Source organism: Salvelinus fontinalis, unplaced genomic scaffold, assembly GCF_029448725.1.
Source record: "Salvelinus fontinalis isolate EN_2023a unplaced genomic scaffold, ASM2944872v1 scaffold_0041, whole genome shotgun sequence".
Classification (NCBI taxonomy): Eukaryota; Metazoa; Chordata; class Actinopteri; order Salmoniformes; family Salmonidae; genus Salvelinus; species Salvelinus fontinalis.
The window spans coordinates 466,538-485,893 of NW_026600250.1; the positions used below are offsets into that span (position 1 = coordinate 466,538).

General features: G+C 39.3%; 2 protein-coding genes across 2 annotated transcripts; one reads left to right on the plus strand and one right to left on the minus strand.

The window, feature by feature from the left end:
- The first annotated feature begins 1,080 nt into the window (after nt 1–1,080).
- On the plus strand, nt 1,081–5,612 carry LOC129842446 (zinc finger protein 239-like). Its single transcript, XM_055911012.1, has 2 exons — nt 1,081–1,482; nt 4,655–5,612. Exons 1-2 carry the CDS (start codon nt 1,128–1,130, stop codon nt 5,251–5,253), a joined length of 954 nt encoding a protein of 317 aa, XP_055766987.1. The 5' UTR covers nt 1,081–1,127; the 3' UTR covers nt 5,254–5,612.
- Nucleotides 5,613–10,483: 4,871 nt separating this feature from the next.
- On the minus strand, nt 10,484–16,430 carry LOC129842464 (zinc finger protein 180-like). Its single transcript, XM_055911029.1, has 2 exons — nt 16,415–16,430; nt 10,484–11,646 (listed from the first exon to the last, which is right to left on the minus strand). Exons 1-2 carry the CDS (start codon nt 16,428–16,430, stop codon nt 11,000–11,002), a joined length of 663 nt encoding a protein of 220 aa, XP_055767004.1. The 3' UTR covers nt 10,484–10,999.
- Between the last annotated feature and the right edge of the window lie 2,926 nt (nt 16,431–19,356).

The window sequence follows — 19,356 nt, forward strand, 5'->3', positions numbered from 1 at the left end:
TGTTCTAGTGGGTCTGGGCAGGTGTGATGTAGTTAATGTTTCTATGACGTTGTTTGTATGTGTATGTTTTGTATTGTTTAGAAAATATCAAATAAAATATTAAAACATTTCCAATGCAAAGTTACACCTCACAGTTCTATTTTTGGAGTTATTACATTAAACCAATCAGAATTTAGAAGAATGCTAAAGTCAGGTGTGAAGTAATATGGAGGACCAGCCTATGATGTAAACTACAACAGAAATAACTTAAAATGTATAACTTAAAATTAAACCAATAATTTGCACTCATGACTTGAGTGATTAAAGTAAACCACAGTTTTGTAAATACATAATGCCATCTAACCAAATATCAAAGAATGTTAGCTATATGCAGTTATCTTATTCAGCCAGCTAACATTAGCTATATGCAGTTATCTTAGCCAGCCAGCTAACATTAGCTATATGCAGTTATCTTAGCCAGCCAGCTAACGTTAGCTATATGCAGTTATCTTAGCCAGCCAGCTAACGTTAGCTATATGCAGTTATCTTAGCCAACCAGCTAACGTTAGCTATTTAGCCAACTAGTTATTAGCCTAACCAGCGTAGCCAACCAGCACGGTTATGGTCAGCGAGACCAACTACCGGAGAAAAAGTTACAAAACTCCCGTAGTCTAATTCACAGAAAACATGCTGATAAGTAGTGATGGGGAAATATAGCTACCTGAAGCATTGGCTCTTTCCAGACAATTGTGTCAAAAAAAGGTTCATTACTCAAAGCTTTGAGCGACACAGAATTTAGAACAGCCACATGTTATCGATGAAGTCACACGCCGTTGCAGCGTAGCCATTATGTCATATATTAAACCACTGGCCGTGTTCGAGAGAATCAAATCCATGCTGCGTTGTGGGTAAACGGTGACTGGCTGACTGATTCATAAATAATAATGAGTAGTTATTTATGATGCAAGGTGATTTGTAAATTAGTCAATCAGCAGTCAGCAGCCACCTGCACTGTCGGATGTAATGTCGAACGAGCCCAATACCAAACCAATCAGGTGTTCGACGAAATTATTCTTCAGAAGTCATTGATCACGTGTTGCTGATAAAGTGACACTGCTTTGAATTATACCGCTTTGCAACTTCAGTACATGCCTCATAGCTCCAGTCTCAAACTTAACCCCGTTCCTGCTGAAGAAGAGAAGGTCTGCTGGATGGAGAAAGAAGCTCTCGTGAAAGAGGGGGAGGAGAAAGAGGAGGCTGTTATACAAAAACAAGTAGAAGGTGAGGCTGTTACCGTGAAAGAAGTAGAGATAGACGTTACAGAGGAGGACGACGACGTTTCAGTGAAAGAAGAGGAGGGTGAGATGACTGTCACATCGAAAAATGAAGAGGACGAAACTGGATATCTGTTCCCGGTTTCCCAAACGCAAATTCAGGCATCCGGTTCCAAAGATGAACTTAGCAATAAGATGGTTTTGAGAAGCCGTTCCCTGAGTAACACTAGTAAGTACTGTCTTAAAAACAGAGGTACAAACTCTGCAGTTGTTGAACTGGTGTTTGGTGTTAAAGGGGAAATGTGCAATTCCTACATCCATATTTTGACTTTAAATTATTTATTTATAGCCATTGATTCTTGAAGAATATAACACATGCCTCATGAGCTTAGTTCAACTGTTTTTACCCCATCAGAACCCATCAGAACCCCAAATAAGCTTTTTTTACTCCAATGTTTAGAAACAATGTAAGTCAACACTGTATAGCCTCAACATGGTTAAAACTATAATGTTGATATCATGGATGGTCAGTCCTTGTATCCATCGGTCTGTCTATGAATTTGAGAGTAGTTACATTTCTCCAACCCCGTCATCATCTTATTAGCAAAACGGTGGTGGAATTACAGTTTTGTTATTGGTTGAACTGCAGATTGGTTGACTGATTGTTGTGTGGCTTTTTTAAAGGGGCAACCTAGTTTTTAAACAAACAAAATGGCTGCCCGGAGTCCTGAGCTGTGTTAGAATACTCATACTAACTGCACTATTTGTGAAGTAAATTGAGTATATAGTCTGCTTATTGGTCATAGTATGATGTAGATAGTATGCTAAAAGTTCCCGGATGTCGTACTAAATTCGCCAAAAAATGACGTAAACACGCAGTACTTTAGGGCCCATAATGCAATTCTTCAGGAAATGGTTGTGGCTTCAACGTTTTCAGGTTAGAAGAAAATGGGGGAAAATATGCAGCTGAAGTCCAACGAGAGAGCGGATACAAATGAACTGCTTTAAATAATTATGACAAATGTTGAGCAATGCAATAAAGTAATAACTTTTTAAATAAGTTACGTTACACGTTATGTTAGCTACACTATCCTTACAAAACGCATAGCATATCTTTACAGCAGTATGTACCAGTATGTGAGCTGAACCTAACGTTAGTTGGCTACTTATACATCCAACTTGCCAGTATATTAACTATATTCTAACTAACTACCCAATGTTTAATGACTTGATTAGAGCGCAGAATAACTGATGAATTTAATAATGCTCAACACCCGTTGAATATGGCCGGTGTCAGAGTGGCAGCACAGTTGGTCACCAACGCTCTGAATAACATGAAAACAGCCTAACCAACTCTGCTAGGGCAAGTAAAATGGTAAGAGTGAGGTTTTCTCTGATTTGTGTCTAGCAAGCTATCCAACGTTAGCCAGTTAGCTTGGGTGCTTTACTGTCATTGTGAGGTCAGAACGCTTGGATCGACCCTACTCCTCAGCCATATAGTATTTGTTTACAAACAGTGGCGTTATACAAGCTTATGTTTTGGTTTCTGGTGGGGTAATTTCGGTTCAAACAGTTGAGGCATTTATAAGTTTTATTCTTCAAGAATCAATGGTTATATAGTAAATGGGTCTTTCTATAACTGCCAGTGTAGATTTCCTGTGGGGGTCAAATTGTTACAGCTATTGATAAGTCATTGTAGTGTAACGACCCTGGGTTTATAAGCGCGGAAATCGTCTCTGCCGCTTGAGCATGCTTTTGCGGCACCATCGATAGCGCGCCGGACTTCGGGCTAGAAGGTCGAGGGTTCGAGACCTGCCTGTTTCAATACAGTATAATAGTCTGGCAATTCTTTTCATGCCATTACATTAAAGGCAAAAGATTGTCTTTTCTTAGCAAGGTGTTGCTTAAGTAATGTTAGCTGCTAATCGCTAGTTAGCGGGCTAGCTAGCTTGCTAAATGTATTAAGAGTCAGAGCAAACATAGCTAGCTAATACTGCCTGGTACCAGTGCTGGTGTAGGCCTAGATAAGCATGTTTGTGCAGCGGTATCTTATCAGAGAGGAGTAAACGAAGTATGAAATGTTGGCTAGCTAGCATGAAGTAAGAAAACAACATGTAATGTAACATCTAATTAGGGTCAACTGGAAACACTGACAAACACTTTGGTTCCTACCATATCTTCTTCTCTGAGGTGTATTGTCAGACTAGACTCATCAGGTGTATTGCTGTCACCTACTGTACGGGGTTGTGAAAAATAACCAAAACGCAAAATAAATTGGGATTAACAAATCATACTAATTACTTAAAATAAAAAATAAACACGAACCAAATTCACTCCACTACCCTGAATTTCAAACAAAAATGGTACTATTCAGATCCCTACACAGGTTCAGGAACCTGGGAGGGGGGGAACGTCTTCATTCAGTACTCCCTGTAACATTTAGTCTGAAGTCCTGGAGATCCAGAAATCTATTTGCCGCCTTCACAATGATGTCTAGCTTCTTAGATGTTTTATTAGTTTATTATGAATGCAATGTATCACTGCGGCAGTGAGGGCAATGCAAATGCAAATGCATGCTTATTAGTAACTGGAATAAGCAATTTCATAAATGCGTGCAGCGTCTGGTTGCTCCTCATTACATACCACAGACCAGCAAATATTCTTTACATCATCAACATAGGAATCACCCGTTTTTATTAAATAATTGAGACACACAAATGACTGGAGGGAACCAGAGATCAAGATAGCCTAACCATAACAAAAAAACTCTACCTTAGCATTCCCCTCACGCTGCGGCTGGCCGTTGGTAAATGCTCCTTGGTGCTCCTTCTATCACCTAGGTCGGTCCGAAACTTGATATAAAATATTCTGGGCCCTGAGAGTTTCTCCGCCAGTGAGTTTGGGACAGACACAGCTGTAGGCTATTTGTGTAATGGTTAAGAAGTAATCGGGTAATTTATGACATTTCCACTGGATCAGTGCATTGCATTTTTCCCTTTCATGTCAAGTGGCTAACAATAACATAGACCTACTGTAGGACCCATAACTTCACCTAACAACAACATAGACCTACTGTAGGACCCATTACTTCACCTAACAACAACATAGACCTACATAAAGGTGCCTATATTTGAGACCAAAAGTTGTCTGGCACACTGCTTGGGATTTCAACAACTTTAAAAATGTATTTCTAGCATACAATCGTCGATGTTACTACTACTGTGAAAACAAGACAAAATATGACTTGTTGTTCACTTGACAATCTTAAGACAAATGTCAAATAATGAACATTCGTTACAGACGTCATTGTTTGTACAACATCATGGCTACACATCACCTTTTACAGTGGATTTCTGCTGTTGTGGGCCTTAAACCATCTGTCTGACTTGTTGTTCACACAGGAGAGAGACGTGACTATCGTGGATCCTCTGGGGAGCCTCAACAACCTCATGATGCTGAAGAGGCAGAGAAGAGTCTCTCCACGTCGAAACACCAGCAGAAATCTCATTGCTGCTCTGACTGTGGGAAAAGATTCAACTCTTCAGGAGACCTTAAAATACATCAAAGAATTCACACGGGAGAGAAACCTCATGGCTGTGATGAATGTGGGAAGAGTTTTACTCAGCTAAACAACCTGATAGTACACCAGCGTACCCACACAGGAGAGAAACCTTATAGCTGTGATCAATGTGGGAAGAGTTTTACTCAGCTAAACAACCTGATAGTACACCAGCGTACACACACTGGAGAGAAGCCTTATAGCTGTGATCAATGTGGGAAGAGTTTTACTCAGCTAAACAGCCTGATAGTACACCAGCGTACACACACTGGAGAGAAGCCTTATAGCTGTGATCAATGTGGGAAGAGTTTTACTCAGCTAAACAACCTGATAGTACACCAGTGGACACACACAGGAGAGAAGCCTTATAGCTGTGGTCAATGTGACAAGAGATACGCTGATAAAAGATCTCTGATCAAACATCAGAAAATACATACATGAAGGAGTTGTTTCATGATATCAATGAAATAATGTCACAATGTAGAATGTTTTAACTTTGTAGTAGGAGTATTTTAATGATGTCACAATGTAGAATGTTTTAACATTGTAGTAGGAGTATTTTAATGATGCCACAATGTAGAATGTTTTAACATTGTAGTAGGAGTATTTTAATGATGTCACAATGTAGAATGTTTTAACTTTGTAGTAGGAGTATTTTAATGATGTCACAATGTAGAATGTTTTAACATTGTAGTAGGAGTATTTTAATGATGCCACAATGTAGAATGTTTTATCATTGTAGTAGGAGTATTTTAATGATGTTCTACCTTATCGTTTGCCCTGTTCAATTGATTGCAGCATGATATGGATATTAGTCTCAGTCTCAGGGGAAAATCCAGGCCATGAATTGAAAGAGTATTATTTAACAAAAAGTGACTAACAAAAAAAAGAGCTATGTTACACTTACTGCGTTGGTGACCCCCTTTAATCAAAATGCAGCACTTCAAAATGTAGCTAGCTGTTTTCTACAAGTTGAAAAAGCTGCTTGTTTAAAAAAATACATGTAATATGGTAATTGTTGCAGATGTTTGTGTATATACACACATGAAAGCAGTATAATAAATGGTCTATAATCAATTTTATTAACAATCTGACATCACTCCAGTATTTCTTTATAACATTCAAATGCTAATTGTCTTCATTCCACTACTGAAGAAGCATGACTCAAATCACCTCATATTTCAAACATTCAGCCTGACAAAAGATACATGTTTTATTATTCCATGCCTCACCCTTAAGTGAAGTATTGCCAATACATATTAACAAAGGGGTGTACATTTGGTTTTGATTTTCATATTTACAATTTATGTAACATTTAGTCATCATAATTATTCATGCAACCAGTTGACCATTTTTGGGTACAATTATATTGACAATGTTGCCCTGCTTTTAGAATATCAAGATTCATTCTCAGATGTGCCAACCCAAATGCATGACATTGGGGACTGGGCCCGATCCAACAACTTGCCTATCGAGTGAACCATGAAAAGAGAGAGAGAAGTGAGGTGGAAAGTTACTACGGATATTGCAGGAGTTGGTTGCTGATTGTCTCAAGGGTGGGCAGTCAACAAGTTTTGCGTTTAGCCAGTGCGTTGCCATGGGTCACTATTTTGACTGCACGTTTTTCTATATTGGAGATGGGTTTTGTTTGGGGTCGTTTCAAGGGAAAGAGAGTTCTAGAAGCTAGTTAGTTTTAGGTTTCTTTGTGGGAAAAATAAATATTGTTTTTAATTGTTAGACAGACACCATGTTTATATTATATATATACATATACTTTTGTCTCGTGGCTCTCAATGAATCATCTGGGGGTGATTCGTCAACCAGCCATCATTATCGTAGAGCACTCAATTGATTCACTTTATATGTGTGCATTGATCTGCTCCCTTATTATAAAGTGAATAAAGGTTTAGTTTAAGAATAATTCTTACTTGTGTGATAAGTTTCTCTCCTCATTTGATATTAAAGAAATTAACAACCACATTTGGCGATGGGGATGTGAGTCTTCACTTGGTGACCGCTTCTGACGACCTGGGTAAATCGTGCACTTGGGATCTCAGGGAGACCACACTTTGGGAACGGAGCGGATGGACCCACCTTTGATCTGAGAGGCAGCGAGCCGAGTGGATACCACATCTCGAACGTAGTTTAAAAAAAGAACGAGGTGAGCAAAACAAGTGGAGTTTTTAGAAAAGCCTCGTAGGCTCTGAGTGTGTATTCCTGTGTGGAGGTGTAAACAGGGCCCAGTCAGGAGGCTCTGAGTGTGTATTCCTGTGTGGAGGTGTAAACAGGGCCCAGTCAGGAGGCTCTGAGTGTGTATTCCTGTGTGGAGGTGTAAACAGGGCCCAGTCAGGAGTCTCTGAGTGTGTATTCCTGTGTGGAGGTGTAAACAGGGCCCAGTCAGGAGGCTCTGAGTGTGTATTCCTGTGTGGAGGTGTAAACAGGGCCCAGTCAGGAGGCTCTGAGTGTGTATTCCTGTGTGGAGGTGTAAACAGGGCCCAGTCAGGAGGCTCTGAGTGTGTATTCCTGTGTGGAGGTGTAAACAGGGCCCAGTCAGGAGTCTCTGAGTGTGTATTCCTGTGTGGAGGTGTAAACAGGGCCCAGTCAGGAGGCTCTGAGTGTGTATTCCTGTGTGGAGGTGTAAACAGGGCCAAGTCAGGAGTCTCTGAGTGTGTATTCCTGTGTGGAGGTGTAAACAGGGCCCAGTCAGGAGTCTCTGAGTGTGTATTCCTGTGTGGAGGTGTAAACAGGACCCAGTCAGGAGGCTCTGAGTGTGTATTCCTGTGTGGAGGTGTAAACAGGGCCCAGTCAGGAGGCTCTGAGTGTGTATTCCTGTGTGGAGGTGTAAACAGGACCCAGACAGGAGGCTCTGAGTGTGTATCACTGTGTGGAGGTGTAAACAGGACCCAGACAGGAGGCTCTGAGTGTGTATCACTGTGTGGAGGTGTAGACAGGGCCCAGTCAGGAGGCTCTGAGTGTGTATTCCAGTATTTTCCCCAGTATGGGAGGAGTTGCTAGATTTATTGAATAAACCTTTTCCATAAAGTTAGTGAACCAAGGTGGCTGACTAGCTGTTGATGTTGAAGAAGTGTCCCGTCCACTAGATTATACGTCACAGTGGCAGAATCACCTGAAAGACGCACATCGCCATCTGCTGACTGGAGTTGGTATCGCAGTTGAGAAAATACTTTCAGACAAAAAGCTAAAAAGCGACTGCATCTAAAAACCAACGACTCTCTTTGAAAACAGGCGATGTGGCATCAGAAACATTTATTATAGTGTAAAAATGTACTACAAAGTGTAGCTAAATAGAATAACTTTGGTCATACCCAGTCAGCACGTGATGTCCAAGGACGTCGAATTATGGGCCATATCAGGTCTGTCTGTTGTGGCCACTATTTCGCCCCAAAATACTAATCCCAAATTGGGCTGTGTATAACTATGTAAATGTCTCTCGGACAAGGTGACTTTTATCAATATACACTCTAAAAAGTAAAGGTTCTTGGAGTATCCTTTAGGGGTTCTTCAAATTGAAACTGTGGGGGAAAACTATGTAGCTAGCTAACACTACACAAGTCAAGTCGTTCCGTTGTAATGTAATCGTTTCTACAGTGCTGCTAATCGGTGGCTAGCTGGCTAGCTAGCAGGGTTGACTACGTTACGTTGCGTTACGTTAGGGCGAGAATACCTGGCTAGCGAACCTCAGCGAACCTTGATAACTACACAATTATCACCGATACAAAGACGGCTATGTAGCCAGCTAAGTAGCTAGCTAAGATCGAACAAATACAAATCAAAGATAGCAAAGACAACTGTGTAGTCAGCCAACACTACACTGATCAAGTCGTTCCGTTGTAATGCACTCGTTTCTACAATGCTGCTATTCGGTGGCAAGCTGGCTAGCTAGCAGTGTTGGCTACGTTGCGTTACGTTAGGGCGAAAATAGCTGGCTGGCGAACCTCAATAACTACACAGTTATGTTTGATGCAAAGACGGCTATGTAGCTAGCTAAGATCAAACAAATCAAACCGTTGTACTGTAATGAAAATGAAAATCAGACCGTTGTACTATAATGAAATGTAATGAAAAGTTATACTACTATTCGGTAGACGGTGGACGTTTGCTAGCTGCTGGGCAGATAGCAGTGTGGACTACGATAGACGACGGAATACGATAATTACGCAATTATCTTTTATACACAGACGGCTAAGTAGCTAGCTAAGAAGAAATTGCTAAGGTTAGACAAATTAAACCGTTGTACTATAATGAAATGTAATGAAAAGTTATACTACCTGCAGAGCGAATGCAAATGCGACCGCTCGCTCCAAACCGGATGTAGGTCAATAAACAGAAATATTGAGGATAAAAAAACAAAGAACAACTGAAAGACTAATGAGCATTGCAAAGGAAATGCCATTGATTAAAATATTAGCAATATGATGCTACATCCAACCCAAAACATAACTTGTTTTTTAGGAGGGGCTCTGAAAGACACTACGGGGGCATCGATTGAAAATTGACTGGTAACAACTGGGACCTAAAAGACACCCACTATGACACCCACTAAATCTGCCCAAGAAGAGGCAAACAAAAGAAAAACCCACAACAAACTTAAAGACAGGAAGCAAACCAAAAAGGTGGAGCAACTAAAGGTGTTGACTCTCCACATCTATCAAGACAACTGGAGCACTGGGCCAGACACTCTTAAATAGAACGTGGACCAGCTCAGGTGAAACACCTTCCCACTAACGAGATGGACAAGCCAGCACAGGTGTAACACATACTGACTAACGAGGTGACACCAATCAGTGCGTCCTACGTGCTAACGAGCTAGACATGCTGAAGTCCAACCTCAAAACATAAATGGAAAAACCAAAAGCTTAAGAGAATGCTCACCACCAACAGAAAACAACTTCCATGTCACATTATAATCAACTACAATGCTTCACCATCACCAATATAAACATGGTGTCTGTCTAACAACTAAAAACAATATTTATTTTCCCCACAGAGAAAGCTAAAACTCACTAACTTGTAGAACTCTCGTCCCCTTGAAACGATCCCAAACAAACTCCTCTCCAATACGGAAAAACAGTCCAAATAAATAGTGATCCATGGCAACGCACTGGCTAAACGCAAAACATTTTGACTGCCCACCCTTGAGACAATCAGCAACCAGGTTGTTCTCACCACGGACATGTCTGATTTCAAGAGGAAACTCCTGCAATATCCGTAGTAACTTTCCACCTCACTGCAGAGCTTCTCGCTCTTTTCAGGGTTCACTCGATAGGCATGTTGTTGGATCGGGGCCCAGTCCCCAATGTCATGCTCTAGTACATTTGGGTTGGCACATGTGAAAATTAACCCTGATATTCTAAAAACAGGGCAACAATGTCAATATAATTGTACCCAAAAAACTGTCAGTTGGTTGCATGAATAATTTTCATTACTAAATGTTACATGAAATGTAAACATGAAATATTTGATTGCATAGTATTATTTTCAACGGCTTTTCAATTACATTTTGCTAGGTGGGATAGCCCCAATATCAAAACACAGTTTTAACGTGTCCAAATCAATAATCAATATGCAGAAACAGTTTGGGATAAATTGAAAACCTAACATGTGGTGTATATACACAAACATCTGCCACAATAATTGTTTTTTTTTTAAAACAAGCTCCTTATAAACTGCACAAGCACCAGAAACGCTGTTTTGACAAGTAGCAATAAATCACTGATATCGATTAGGGGGGAAATCAGGTTGTACCTGATGATGGAATGCATTTAAATGTAGGGGTCGCTAAACAAAGGAACACAACACTTATTTGTCATAACTCATCGATATCATGTTGAAATCATTTGTGCGACAGGAGGGCGATGAGGTTGCACGTCCTGTTAAAACTAACAGCTCAAAAACCACACGGAATCTGGGAATAATGTGTACTTACTAAATCTCATAAATAGTACTCTTCCAATTCAGAGCCTGGATTTTCCCCCTGAGGCTAATATCCATATCATGTTGAAATCAATAGAACAGGGGACACACATTTAGGCTTTTACATTGTGACATCATTAAAATACTCCTACTACAATGTTAAAACATTCTACATTGTGACATCATTAAATTGATATCATGAAACAACTGCTTCATGTATTTTCTGATGTTTAGTCAGAGATCTTTAATCAGATTATCTCTGGTCACAGCTATAGGATTTCTCTCCTGTGTGTGTTCTCTGGTGTAAAGTCAGATAGCCAGAAGTAGTAAAACTCTTCCCACATTGACCACAGCTATAAGGTTTCTCTCCTGTGTGTACTCTCTGGTGTAAAGTCAGATAGCCAGAAGTAGTAAAACTCTTCCCACATTGATTACAGCTATACGGTTTCTCTCCTGTGTGTATTCTCTGGTGTCGAGACAGATGGCCAGATGTAATAAAACTCTTCCCACATTGATCACAGCTATATGGTTTCTCTCCTGTGTGTGTTCTCTGGTGCACTGTCAGATAGCCAGAAGCTGTAAAAGTCTTCCCACATTGATCACAGCTAAAAGGTTTCTCTCCTGTGTGTATTCTCTGATGCACTGTCAGATCTCCAGATTGACCAAAACTCTTCCCACATTGATCACAGCTATAAGGTTTCTCTCCTGTGTGTGTTCTCTGGTGAATTTTAATGCTTGATGAGGTGAATCTCTTCCCACAGTCAGAGCAGCGGTGAGATTTCTTCCCTGTGGGTCTCTGTAGATGTTTCTTGAGGAGTTCTGATCTGGAGAGACTCTTCTCTGCCTCGTCAGCATCATGAGGTTTTTGAGGCTCCCCAGAGGATCCACGATAGTTCCGTATCTCTCCTGTGTGAACAACAAAGTCAGACAGATGGTTACAGATCCAATGTAAAAGGTGATGCCAACAGCGTAGCCATGATGTTGTACAACAATTGACATCTGTAATGAATGTTAAAATTATTTGACAATTGTCTTAACCTGTCTAGGACTGGGTGCCGCCACATTCCACTGAAAAGGCAGAGCGCGAAATTCATTTTTTATTTTTTTTATTTTAAATATTTAACTTTCACACATTAAAGTCCAATACAGCTAATGAAAGACACAGATCGTGTGAATCCAGCCAACATGTCCGATTTTTAAAATGTTTTACAGGGAAGACACAATATGTAAAGATATAAATCTATTAGCTAAACTCATTAGCATAAGACACCATATTTTATTTGTCCACCAACACCAGTAGCTATCACCAATTTGGCTAAACTAAGATATTGATAGCCACTAACCAAGAAAAAACCTCATCAGATGACAGTCTGATAACATATTTATGGTATAGGATAGGTTTTGTTAGAAAAATGTGCATATTTCAGGTAGATATCATAGTTTACAATTGCACCCACCGTCACAAATGGACTAGAATAAATACATAGAGCAACGTGTATTACCTAATTACTAATCATCAAACATTTCGTAAAAATACACAGCATACACTAATCGAAAGACACAGATCCTGTGAATACAGACAATATTTCAGATTTTCTAAGTGTCTTACAGCGAAAACACAATAAATCGTTATATTGTTATCGTTATATCGTTATATAATCGTTATATATGCAGTTAAACTGAGGGTTTGTACATTAAGTGTTTAACAAATTGGCCCATAACTTCACCTAACAACAACATAGACCTACTGTAGGACCCATAACTTCACCTAACAACAAGATAGACCTACTGTAGGACCCATAACTTCACCTAACAATAACATAGACCTAGGACTATAAATCATTTAATATTCCAGGTGAAACATGGAAGCTAAAATGTCTTTGTCATGACATTTCATAACCTGATCACAAGATAATTTTGTGAATAATCCCACAAGCCTACTCTGTAATGTGATGTCATTCTAAATGTCCTGAATAAGAAAATAGGAAAATAGCTCTGTGTGTTGTACAATAGCCTATCCATCAAGGAACAGTTCTCTACACATTATGAGCTAAGTATCTCTATGTCCAAACAGACTAACGAGACCCTACTGTAAATCAAGCAGACAATAACATTATAAACATCAATTTGTTAGGGATGTTGGATCCAACGTGGAGCACGGCATAACTGTCTTTACCAGAGTAATGAATGAAGAAGCACTTTGGTTGTTGTTGCATGTCGTGATGTTTGTCCTTTGACTGGAATTCAGAAGATGATTTCCTGGATCAGCTGATGATAGTTGAACATGTGACTAACTAAACAGCTACAGTATTAAGAAATATGTGTAATTATTGAAGAACCACATTAATGGCGTTATCCATTTGGGTGTTGTCAATAAAGTTAAGGTGGCTCTCGGTTAGAACCATTGGATTTAGCAAACTCTGAAATGATTTAGGATTTCTGTTCCCATGAAAACTGTTTTCCCAGCGTAGCATAAAGAGACACTAAATGTGACGTAGTTAGAGAGCATTTCAGAGATCTGAATACAAAAAAACTGTCCGACAGCAATATTCAGCATTTAAGTTGAAGTTCATCATATGACAACCTTAACGTTATGACTTTAACCTGTCTAGGATCAGCGTGGCGCTAGCGGCACACCCCCCCCCCCCCCCCACTGAAAAACCAGTGCCGCGAAATTCAAAAAAAATATTTTTTTAAAATATTTAACTTTCACACATTAAAGTCCAATACAGCTAATGAAAGACACAGATCTTATGAATCCAGTCAACATTTCCGATTTTTAAAATGTTTTACAGGGAAGACACAATATGTAAAGATGTACATCTATTACCTAAAAACACATTAGCATATTCCACCATCTTTTATTTGTCCACCAACACCAGTAGCCATCACCAATTCGGCTAAACTAAGATATTTATAGCCCCTAACCAACAAAAAAACTCATTAGATGACAGTCTGATAACATATTTATGGTATGGGATAGGTTTTGTTAGAAAAAAGTGCATATTTCAGGTATATGGCATAGTTTACAATTGCACCCACCATCACAAATGGACTAGAATAATTACAATGAGCAACGTGTTTACCTAACTACTAATCATCAAACATTTCGTAAAAATACACAGCATACACGAATCGAAAGACACAGATCCTGTGAATACAGACAATATTTCAGATTTTCTAAGTGTCTTACAGCGAAAACACAATAAATCGTTATATTAGCTTAGCACATAGCAATTAGCAGCCCAGCATTGATTCTAGCCAAAGTGAGCGATAAAAGTCAACATTGCCAAAAGATATTAATTTTTTCACTAACCTTCTCAGAATTCTTCCGATGACACTCCTGTAACATCACATTACAACATGCATATACAGTTTGATCGAAAATGTTTATATTTAGCCACCAAAATCATGGTTAGACAATGTGAAATGTAACTCGGCTGGTCAGAATTTGTCCTTGCGCCACTTAGACAGTGATCTACTCTTATACATAAATACTCATAAACGTGACTAAAAAATATAGGGTGGACAGGGATTGATAGACAATTTAATTCTTAATACAATTGCGTTATTACATTTTTTAATTTATCCTTACTTTTCAATACAGTTTGCGCCAAGCGAAGCTACGTCAAAAAACATGGCGTCCTAAGCCACTAAAATGTTTCGACAGAAACACGATTTATCATAATAAAAATGTCCTACCTTGAGCTGTTCTTCCATCAGTATCTTGGGCAAAGGATCCTTTCTTGGGAGAAATCGTCTTTTGGTGGAAAGCTGTCCTCTTGCCATGTGGAAATGTCAACTACGTTCGGGATGAACTGAAAAGCGTGCCCAACTTTTCACATCGTTGCAAAAATAAATGTCCCAAAATCGCACTAAACGGATATAAATTGCTATAAAACGCTTTAAATTAACTACTTTGTGATGTTTGTAACTCCTATAACGAGTGAAAAGATGACCGGAGAAATATAACAGGCTAAACTAACGCTTGGAACAGGAGAGGGTCGGTGTCTTCCACGCGCGTTACGCAGCAAGAAAAGACTTGCTAGCTAAAGGTTTTTTTCATTTGTAGGGCCTGTGAACGAGCAATCGAGCCCGTTGGAATCGTCATCACGTAAAGGCATCCAGGGGAAGACGTAAGAAGTGTCCGTATAGTCATAGCAACGACAGAGCCCTTTTAAATGACTTCAGAAAAGTGGCCAACGTTTCTCAAATCTGACTCCATGTCAGGGAAATTGCTGTAGAATGGGCTCTGTTCCACTTAGAGACAAAATTTCAACTCCTATAGAAACTATAGACTGTTTTCTATCCAATAATAATAATAATATGCATATTGTACGATCAAGGATTTTGTGGGAAGCCGTTTAAAAAATTTGCCACATTAGCATAAATAGTCTAAACAGCGCCCCCATCCCCAACAGGATAACTACTGTTCCCTGAAGGAGGGAAAATAGGTACAACATACTATTAAATCCACATGTTATGACTATAACTACTGTTCCCTGGAGGAGGGAAAATAGGTACAACATACTATTAAATCCACATGTTATGACTATAACTACTGTTCCCTGAAGGAGGGAAACTAGGTACAACATACTATTAAATCCACAAGATATGACTATAACTACTGTTCCCTGAAGGAGGGAAACTAGGTACAACATACTATTAAATCCACATGTTATGACTATAACTACTGTTCCCTGAAGGAGGGAAACTAGGTACAACATACTATTAAATCCACATGTTATGACTATAACTACTGTTCCCTGAAGGAGGGAAACTAGGTACAACATACTATTAAATCCACATGTTATGACTATAACTACTGTTCCCTGAAGGAGGGAAACTAGGTACAACATTCTATTAAATCCACATGTTATGACTATAACTACTGTTCCCTGGAGGAGGGAAACTAGGTACAACATACTATTAAATCCACATGTTATGACTATAACTACTGTTCCCTGAAGGAGGGAAACTAGGTACAACATACTATTAAATCCACAGGTTATGACTATAACTACTGTTCCCTGAAGGAGGGAAACTAGGTACAACATACTATTAAATCCACATGTTATGACTATAACTACTGTTCCCTGAAGGAGGGAAACTAGGTACAACATACTATTAAATCCACACGTTATGACTATAACTACTGTTCCCTGAAGGAGGGAAACTAGGTACAACATACTATTAAATCCACATGTTATGACTATAACTACTGTTCCCTGAAGGAGGGAAACTAGGTACAACATACTATTAAATCCACATGTTATGACTATAACTACTGTTCCCTGAAGGAGGGAAACTAGGTACAACATACTATTAAATCCACATGTTATGACTATTAGCAATTTATGTTTTAGTAACTATTGCTGTTGGTTTGGCGTCAAATAAGCCTCTCTTTATATGTTATTTGCCAAATCTCCGTTTTCCATGTGGGTTTTTTGCTAAAGTTCCCTCTTTCAAGTTGGTATCTAACTGGAGAACGCATCTTCTTTAGGAGTGTTATTTTTACCGTCGACTACTGATCATTCATCCACACTATGTGTCTCATCAATGCAGGTCATTTATGACAAATGTATAAAGTACATGTTCTCTAAACCCATGAACACCTGCCAGTTTATTAGCCCGGTTTTGTTAGTTTAGGTGTGTTATACTTCTTCACCACCAGAGGGGGACATTTAGTCATTTTCCAGGTTAATTTGATATATTTTGATACTAAAATGGATGACAGTTTATTCTGATGTAGTGAATATGAGACACATGTAAACAATTGATTCATTTATTATAGTAAATTAGGAATAATTAGGAATGGTTAAATCCACTATACGATCACAATGACTTTAATATACATTTCAAAATTTTTTTTGTTAGTATATTATAGGGCAGATTTATGTAGAATTGCTGTGGGAGTGCTATTTATATCCCGTCACTACTGATCATTCATCCATACTGTGTGTGTCCCATCATTGCAGCTTTGGAAATAAATGAACTATCCATCCATTGCTCCTTCCTGTGTTGACTCACTGATTTGAGAGACCAGGAAGGTCACACTAGCTCGATAGGTTGATATCTAGCTCAAGCGTCACCTCATGCTTTTCATTAACTGTGTGGTTGTGTTATCTAGTGGGAACCCGTTAGCACGGTGGGCTCTGGTGCCTTCTTGCCGTGGGCTCAAAACGACAGAGGAAATCAACCTGCTTGCTCCTTTTTGTTTTGTAAACTTTTCGATATGGATGTTATGTTTGATACCGGAGGTACGAGGCTTTGAAAGCATTAAACTTCAAAGCAGTGTGCCGATGCCTGTCTCACTTTATCAGCAGCACGTGATCAACGACGTCTGAAGATTAATTTAATCGAACAACCACCTGATTGGTTTGGTTTGGTTCGACACTGCAGGCGACTGCCAACTGACTGCTCTACAAATCACCTTACATCATAAATAACTACTCATTATTATTGAAGCAGTGTGTCACTTTATCAGCATTGATCAATGACTTCTGAAGGTTAATTTTCTCCCATCATTCTGTTTGTCTCTGATCTTTTGATCTGCAAACACGTTTAGGTTTTGATAGTTTGGTAGTTTGGTTCTAAATGGTCTCGGTGCTGGTTGGCTACGCTGGTTAGGCTAATAGCTAGTTGGCTAAATAGCTAACGTTAGCTGGCTGGCTAAGATAACTGCGTATAACTAATGTTAGCTGGCTGGCGCAGATAACTGCAAAAAGCTAATGTTAGCTGGCTGGCTAAGATAACTGCATATAGCTAACATTAGCTGGCTGGCTAAGATAACTGCATATAGCTTATGTTAGATGGCTGGCTAAGATAACTGCATATGGCTAACGTTAGCTGGCTAAGATAACTGCATATAGCTAATGTTAGCTGGCTGGCTAAGATAACTGCATATGGCTAACGTTAGCTGGCTAAGATAACTGCATATAACTAATGTTAGCTGGCTGGCGCAGATAACTGCAAAAAGCTAATGTTAGCTGGCTGGCTAAGATAACTGCACATAGCTAACGTTAGCTGGCTGGCATCATAACGTTAGCTGGCTAAGATAACTGCATATGGCTAACGTTAGCTGGCTAAGATAACTGCATATAGCTAATGTTAGCTGGCTGGCTAAGATAACTGCATATGGCTAACGTTAGCTGGCTAAGATAACTGCAAAAAGCTAATGTTAGCTGGCTGGCTAAGATAACTGCATATAGCTAACATTAGCTGTCTGGCTAAGATAACTGCATATAGCTAACGTTAGCTGGCTGGCTAAGATAACTGCATATAGCTTATGTTAGCTGGCTGGCTAAGATAACTGCATATAGCTAACATTAGCTGGCTGGCTAAGATAACTGCATTTAGCTAATTGTTAGCTGGCTGGCTAAGATAACTGCATATAGCTAATGTTAACTGGCTGGCTAAGATAACTGCATATAGCTAACATTCTTTGATATTTGTTTATATGGAATTGTGTATTTACAGAACTGTGGTTTACTTAAATCAGTCAAGTCATGAGTGCAAATTATTGGTTTAATTTAAAGTTATACATTTTAAGTTATTTCTGTTGTAGTATACATCATAGGGAATAGGCTGGTCCTCCATACTACATTAACATCATAGGGAATAGAGTTTGAAAACAGCAGGTCTTTATATTACTATAAAATTAAATCATTATATCATCAGGAGTCAGATGTGAAGGAGGAGGTTGATCATCAGGAGTCAGATGTGAAGGAAGAGGTTGATCATCAGGAGTCAGATGTGAAGGAGGAGGTTGATCATCAGGAGTCAGATGTGAAGGAGGAGGTTGATCATCAGGAGTCAGATGTGAAGGAGGAGGTTGATCATCAGGAGTCAGATGTGAAGGAGGAGGTTGATCATCAGAAGTCAGATGTGAAGGAGGAGGTTGATCATCAGGAGTCAGATGTGAAGGAAGAGGTTGATCATCAGGAGTCAGATGTGAAGGAGGAGGTTGATCATCAGGAGTCAGATGTGAAGGAGGAGGTTGATCATCAGGAGTCAGATGTGAAGGAGGAGGTTGATCATCAGTGAACCTCTAGGATTGTGGCTGGGCTGGTGTTTCCACTTCCAGCTTGGTCATATATTTTGATACATTGAATGTTGATATTGTGAAACTATGTTATATATTTGTACCTCCTCTTTCATGAAGTGATGTCACTAAGTACTGCCCCTATATATACAATGCATTCGGAAAGCATTCAGACCCCTTCACTTTTTCCACATTTTGTTACGTTACAGCCTTATTCTAAAATTGATTCAATCATTTTTCCCCCTCATCAATCTACACAATACCCCATAAGACATCACATGTCCCCATAATTACATCACAATACCCCATAATGACAAAGCAAAAACAGGTAAATAAATGAAATAATTTGATTTCCTTTAAAAAACAAGGACATTTCAAAGTGACCCCAAACTTTTGAATGGTAGTGTACATCTACATGATGTATTGTTACACCATGTGGGAGCAGTATAGACCTAGTCTGTTCATTATATACATCTACATGATGTATTGTTACACCATGTAGGAGCAGTATAGACTTAGTCTGTTCATTATATACATCTACATGATATATTGTTACACCATGTAGG